Source organism: Panthera uncia, chromosome F2, assembly GCF_023721935.1.
Source record: "Panthera uncia isolate 11264 chromosome F2, Puncia_PCG_1.0, whole genome shotgun sequence".
NCBI classification, from domain to species: domain Eukaryota; kingdom Metazoa; phylum Chordata; class Mammalia; order Carnivora; family Felidae; genus Panthera; species Panthera uncia.
The window spans coordinates 2,878,371-2,885,697 of record NC_064812.1 but is presented as its reverse complement, the minus strand read 5'-3'; the positions used below and the strand labels follow the sequence as shown (position 1 = coordinate 2,885,697).

The following is a 7,327-nucleotide window of genomic DNA, read 5'->3' as shown; positions in this document are numbered from 1 at the left end:
GGAGAGGGGAGGGGAGGGGAGGAATGGAGAGGGGAGGGGAGGGGAGGGGAGGGGAGGGGAGAAGCAAGAAAGCAAGCAATGAACGCACTGGAAGCCAATAAAAGTGATCAGAGACCTCATCAACTCATCAGAATAAAACAAGCAAGCCTTCTGCACCCTGAGCACAGGTGTGCATGCGTGCGTGCATACACAGACAGCGCTGGGAAGCAGTACCACCTGGTAGCACGTGAACATGCCTGTCACGTAAACCTTCACCTCTAAATCCCATTTCCCACTAAAAGGAACCAGGGATACTTGGAGAAACGGCTGATTCCATGACGCGACAGAGAAACTACAAGAAACGCCACTGTACCAAAAGGAAGAAAAAGCTCAAAAATTAATAGGGACGTGTCAAAAAAATACAGGAGATGATCCTGGAGAAGGCCAAACCAGGGAGAAGTCTAGCATCGAAATGAATAATGAGTCAAGGATTATAAGCCACTGAGTCAAACGAGCATCCGTGAAGTTCTGACGGATGACATGAGTGAGTGAGCAAACAGAGGAGAGGAAACTCGTCCTGGCAGCTGGACACCAGCTGATAAACAAGAAGGGGCAGCGGCGTGAGAGAACCACGGCTGCACAACCAGCTCGCAAGAACTGTTTCAAGCAAGAACCACCAGTGGGTGACCGAACTATCGGTTTGAAAGTTCGAAAGGTCCCACAGCCTCAAATATGTCCCTACAGATTACTCATTAACCACAGAGGATAAATGCTCATTTTAGAGTAGAGACAGTAGGCAGATGCAATCCTCACCCGATCACCTAAGATCGGTAATTCTCAAGTTTCAGAATACATCAAAATCATTTTCAGGGTTTGTTGAAAACACAGCCTCAGACGCTAAGTTTCTGAATCAGCAGGTCAGGAGCAGCGTCCAAGACTCATCAGGCCTAACAAATTCCTGGGCGTTAACATCACCAATAACAGAACGAACTGGCACCATGTGCCATTCTGAGATGGACATGATGGCTATGAGAGAGGATATGGCCCTGAGAAAGGGACAACATCACTTTCCACAACAGTCTGACCCCCAAAATGCATAATCTGAATTTAATATGAGAAGACATCAAAGGAACTCAAAAGGAACCCTACGAAACAATTAGTTTACGTTCTTTAAAACTGTCAATGTCATGAAACCATATCCAGACTAAAAGGACTACAAAGACATCAGTAACTAAGACACGTGGACGCCTGGGTGGCTTGCTCGGTTGAGCATCCAAGTCTTGATTTCCGCCCAGGTCACGATCTCACAATTTGTGAGATCCAGCCCTGCATCAGGCTCTGCATTGATGGTGCAGAGCCTGCTCGGGATTCTCTGTCTCTCTCTCACTCTCTCTGCCCTTCCTGCACATTCTCTCTCTCAAAATAAATAAACTTTAAAAAGTTTTTAAATAAACAAATCATACCTGTAATTCTAGACTGGATCCTCTGTCGGGGTGAAAACTGCTAGAAACAACAGAGCAACTGGAAAACCGTGAACATGGATTGTACAGGAGATAAAATGGCAACATTAAATGTTATACTGATTATACTGCGGTTATGTAAAAAGTCCTTGTTCTTAGTAAATACTCAAGTATGTAAGGGTGAAAGGGCATTATGTCTGCAACTTACTCTCAAAGGGTTCAGTAAAAACTAAATGTGTGTGTGTGTGTGTGTGTGTGCGCGCGCGCGCGTGCGTGTGCTCACCCCTGTGCGTCTGTACCTATCCAGAGACAGAGAGGAGGAAGGAGGGAGGGGGGCACTGGTGGATCTAGGTGAAGGGTATTTGAAAGCGGACTACACCACTTCTCACGACTTCTCCCTAAAAGAAAACAAGGTTTAAGTGAACAAAAAGCCAAGGAACAGCAAAACAGAAAAGGTGGTGGTGGGAGGGCCTCCAGAGGCAGCCACCCACACAGCCCGACGCTGAGCACGAAGGCGGAAGTGGTGCCACCGCACACGGGGAATGACAGGCGCTCACACTGACGCTCCCCAGTCATCTAGAGAAGCTGAAACGGACTTTCACGTCTTTCAGTACATTTCGCTCACGAAGACCCTTTTGGATTAAGTGCCCTTTCGGAACACACAAGAAAACGAGCGTGGCTGAGTATTCTTAAACCTTCACGCTCCACACCTATTTTGGTTCTCTTCTGCACGTACCACTTTTCACACGACCAGTGAGTCACGCTGTAACCTACCAGGAGGCATTCTGTGTGGCGCGGACACCGTGCGTGGTATGGCGGCGGCAGACCGTTCGCGCTGGAACCGACACGGCACGAAGTGCCATCCCACGTCCCTGCGGCTACGCCGTGACACCTGCACCAGGGCTGCCACCTGGCTGGCAGCAGCTGGAAATGTCACCAGCCGTAAGAAGTGTCCCAGCACAGGTCCAACCCTTCAAAACGAGGGTTGTTAGCGCAGAGATTCCCGCAGCAAAACCCGGGGACGGAGTCAGACAATAAAACACGTGAGGGAGAACGATTCTCTCTCCCCTGTTCCCAAATGCAACTGTCAAGGAGGCTACGTATTTGCTGTGCAATCACCGTCTAAAGGGCACCATGCAGAGGCTGCAACGAACACGTCTGGGCACACCGATGTCACCGGGCACACTTACGTCACCAGAGACAGCACAGCGAGCCTCAAGAACACAGAGAGCACACGCAATAAAGAAACAAAAAAGCAGCTCAGGAAGGTCCTATCACAACTCTTACAACCACTGATTCTATTATTAGCAAACACTCCAATACCCACCCTCTGATCGTAAAATCATATGAAGACCTCATCATTTGAATTAATGGCCTTCTTATGCTCTGAAGTCAAACAAATTTTGATTTTTAAATGACAATTAAACATACACACAGTTTTCCACTTTAATCCCCCTGCCTGCCCACTGTTGCGGCTTGCCTAAAAAGGGTTTATTAGGAAAAAATGCTAAATAAGTGCTCTGCAGGACATCAAAAAGCACCACATAGTAAGGAATAATGAGCAATCCTCTTGCAAACTGTGAAGAGACTTGACTTACAATCACAAGGAAGCCTTAAGTTTAGTGAAGCCACCCTGAATTATCTTCTGTGTACATTCTTATTTCTAGCAGTTTAAAATATAATTGTACCCTACAATTAGAGCTGACTAAAGACAGAGCTGAAGACTATATAATTAAGTTTGTCGTGAATCAGAGAAAACATCTTTTATTAATTTTTAAAGCTGGTAAAACTATTTTTCTCCAAAGCTACAAGAGCTTGAACGCTATGGAAGGAATCCTAAAATAATTAAACTTTAAAAAGTCTCTTATGTTTTTATTTATATCTATAATATATAATCGTCTTACACAAAAACCACGTTTTATATAAACCCTTTAGGTCATGAAAAAATATAAAAATCAATCAAAGACTCCATGATTATACGTTTTCAGAAACAGTGTCTGTGCTAAAATCTATTTTACTTAAACCTCTAGGATACCTAATCCAGAAAAATAAAATTTAATCCACCGGAAAGAAAAAGCGAGCTCAAGTGTGTGTATAGGTGAGTACGCCTGTGTGTGTGTGTGTGTGTGTGTGTGTGTGTGTGTGTGTATAAGATCTACGTGTGTATATACATAAGTCACCTATTTTTTCTTTAAGCTTGGCTTACTGAGGAAAAATGTACATGCAGTAAAACATTCAGTTAGATGGGTTCTGACTAACACATTCGGGGTATAACCGCCCCCGGAAGGGAAGCTATGGCCTATTTCCATCACCTACCAAGTGCCCTCATGCCCTTTTGTGCTCAATCCTCTCTTCCCCTTGTCTCAGCCCAAAGCAGCCAGTGATCTGATGCGGTCTCATGGTTTTGGCTTTCCCCAAACGTTATCAGGGCGGAATCACAGTTGCATAGAGCTCTGTGCCTTCACGTCATAGATGCTGTGCAGATTCTCACCCTTTGTCTTGAAGATGTCAGTACTTAGCACCTTTCTGTTGCTGACCAGGATTCCACTGTGCGGGTGAACCCCAACCATTTACCACTTGATGGACATCTGAGCTGTTTTCCATTTTAAGCAAGTATGAATAGAGCCGCTACACACGTTCATATACAGGCCTTTGCGTAGACACCAATTTTCATTTCTCCTGGGTAAAGACCTCGGGGTAGAATTCCTGGGTTGTATGAGAAGCGGACGTTCAATTTTATAAGAAACTGCCAAGCTCTTTTCCAAAGCATTATAGTTACAACCCTCTGCTCTCCCACCAGCAAAGCATGATACAGTTGTAGCTATTCCACATCCTTGCAAGCGGGCACTGTCACCTTTTATTGTCTTGTTTCGTGCAAATGTGAGGCATTCTAGCGGGACTGCAATGCTACCTCGCTGTGGCTGTCGTGTGCGCGTCCCTGATGACTAACGATGGTGAGCATCTTCTGTGCTTATTGTGACCTACAGAAAAGGGACGAAATGTCTACTCAAATCTTTTGGCCATTTTTTCACGTGAATTTTTTGCTAAAACACCTACCTTTTTAGTAGACAGTTTATCAAAGAAGAAATGCAGGAAAGTTTGTCTATTTTGTTAAGTCACTTAGAATTCATTAGTAGACAAGAATCTAAACTGCTTCCTTGCCATCCCCACTCCCAATACCCTAGTGCCCCTCCAAATGTCTATGATATGCTAAGGCAGGTAGAAAGAAAAAAACATCCCCTCTGTCCCTTACTCAGGATGTACAAATCCCTGGAAAAGTTGCCTGTGTCCCTATTTTCACAAGTGTGTGATGAAAGCACATCGTTCCCTCAGTGTGAGCCAGGAACACCGACGAATGAGGACCACGTGCCATGGTCTGCAGAGACAACGCCAATGCATTCCCACATGGATATGTGGTTGACGCACGACAAAAAGGAAGTCCGCTCCTGAGGACAGTCTGCGGGCCATTCAGTAGGGGGCAGCACTCCCCACTCTTACATCCAGGGCCCGCACACAGGACTGTAAGGGACCGGGAGAGCCTGCCGCCACCGTGTGGAGCCTGGGGCGGACTCCTCAGAAGCTAGCTCCAGCCTCTGCTCTAGGACACCGGGACAGAAATCACTACCTTGCCAAGTTACTACAAAAAACTGAATAGGATTCATGGGGCACCTGGGTGGCCCAGCCGGTTAAAGCACCCGACTTCAGCTCAGGTCATGATCTCACGGTTTGTGAGTTCGAGCCCCACATCAGGCTCTGCGCTGATAGCTTGGAGCCTGGAGCCTGCTTCGGATTCTGTGTCTCCCTCTCTTTCTGCCCCTCCCCTGCTCATGCTATCTCTTAAAAATAAATAAATGTTAAAAAAAATTAAAAAAAAAAACTAAATACGATTCAAACACACAGTAACTGACACATAAATGGTAAATATCACGACTATGACGTATAATTCCTGAATCAGAAACGTACCCAGACTGGCAAGATGAAGGATGCACTTCACAAAGCTCTGGGTAAAAGGCTGAACTTGAGACACAGCAGACCCACTGCGCACGCAGGGTCCTGACCATCCATGAGCCGGCCAGGCATCGACAGAAAAGGTGTGGTAGCACATTTACATAAAAGGTGCCCTGGAGATGACAGTCATGAAAGGTATTTACAGACTTTCTTCCTTACAATTCTGCCTCAGCATTGCAAACTGAGCGACGCTTCCTTTCAAACGAAGCCAATCCAATCACTCTTGGTCCTGCACTATCTCACTGCCGATGGCTCATTTCCCCACAGGCTTCCAGAACTACGCCAAACAGTGAGGGCTGTGCTGGCACGTCTCAAGGATACCTCCCAACCCTCCCACCAGTCCAGCTAGACACACAGCGGCCACCCCTTCAATGTCCTGTGGTCACTCATCCTGCTCGCATAGTATTCAGTCCTGCATGACCAGTGGCTGGCTGCCTTTGTGACAGATATTCAATAAACAATTTTCCATGAACCATTTCATGAAATCAACAGCTTAAGGTTATCTCTTGGGGGCCCTTGGGTGGCTCAGTTGGTTAAGCATCCAACTTTGGCTCAGGTCATGATCTCGTGGTTTGTGGGTCTGAGCCCCACATCAGGCTCTGTGCTGACAGCTCGGAGCCTGGAGGCTGCTTCACATCCTGTCTCCCTCTCTCTTGGCCCCTCGCCAGCTTGCATGCTCTCTCTCTCAAAAATAAATAAACACTAAAAAAAAGACACTATCTCTTGGATTCAAGTGTCCTGCTATATCCTACACTCAAGTTTTAAGACATTAAAAATTTATGACAGGAGGGGCACATGGGTGGCTCTGTCGGTTAAGCATATGACTTCGGCTCAGGTCATGATCTCACAGTCCTTGAGTTCGAGCCCCTGATCGGGCTGTGTGCTGACGGCTCAGAGCCTACCGCCTACTTCGGATTCTGTGACTCCCTCTCCCTCTGCCCTTCCCCTGCTCACACTCTCTCTCTCAAAAATAAATAAATGTTAAAAAAAAAATTTTTTTTTTTTTTAGGGGCACCTGGGTGGCTCAGTCGGTTAAGCGTCCAACTTCAGCTCGGGTCATGATCTCATGGTTTGTGGGTCTGAGCTCCGCATCAGGCTCTGTGCTGACAGCTCGGTGCCTGGAGCCTGCTTCAGATTCTGTGTCTCCCTCTCTCTCTGCCCCTCCCCTGCTCATGCTCTGTCTCTGTCTCTCAAAAAATAAATAAATGTTAAAAAGTTTTTAATTAAAAAAACCTTTTTTTAAATAAAAAAGAAAATTTATGACAGGAGCACCTGGCTGGCTTGGTCGCTGGAGCACATGACTCTTGATCTTGGGGTTGTGAGTTTGAGCCCCACACTGGGTGTAGAAACTACTCAAAAAATATAATCTTTAAAAAAAAAATAAGAAATGAAACATTCATGACAGATGCTGAACAATCTGAATGTCCCATTTCCCAAGAAAACCTCTTTAAAATTCTTCGAGGAAGAGTCTATAATACAACTGACCTAGCAAGGCGCCACAACACAGGCTTTTTTTTTTTTTTTTTAATTTTTTTTTTTTCAACGTTTTTTATTTATTTTTGGGACAGAGAGAGACAGAGCATGAATGAGGGAGGGGCAGAGAGAGAGGGAGACACAGAATCGGAAACAGGCTCCAGGCTCCGAGCCATCAGCCCAGAGCCTGACGCGGGGCTCGAACTCACAGACTGTGAGATCGTGACCTGGCTGAAGTCGGACGCTTAACCGACTGCGCCACCCAGGCGCCCCCACAGGCTTTTTAAGTTAACAAATCTCATCCAGCTCTGCTTATTCCGACTCTCTCCGCCAAGAATGTCCTTCCCCAACTACTGCCAACCCTTCTCACCCCTGCTCCCTCAGGAAGACATGGTGCCCTCCCTCCC

At 46.3% G+C, this 7,327-nt stretch overlaps 1 protein-coding gene across 2 annotated transcripts in view; it reads right to left on the bottom strand.

The window, feature by feature from the left end:
• PTK2 (protein tyrosine kinase 2) overlaps positions 1 to 7,327 on the bottom strand; it is a 232,473-nt gene that overhangs the window by 220,194 nt on the left and 4,952 nt on the right. Inside the window, exon 2 of one of the 2 annotated variants that reach the window (XM_049633432.1) lies at positions 4,294 to 4,420. Coding sequence is in view for 1 of the 2 variants with exons in the window: in XM_049633430.1 (XP_049489387.1) it covers positions 3,756 to 3,768 (13 nt within the window). In the remaining variant the exon portion in view is untranslated. The other variant, XM_049633430.1, reaches the window with a different exon arrangement.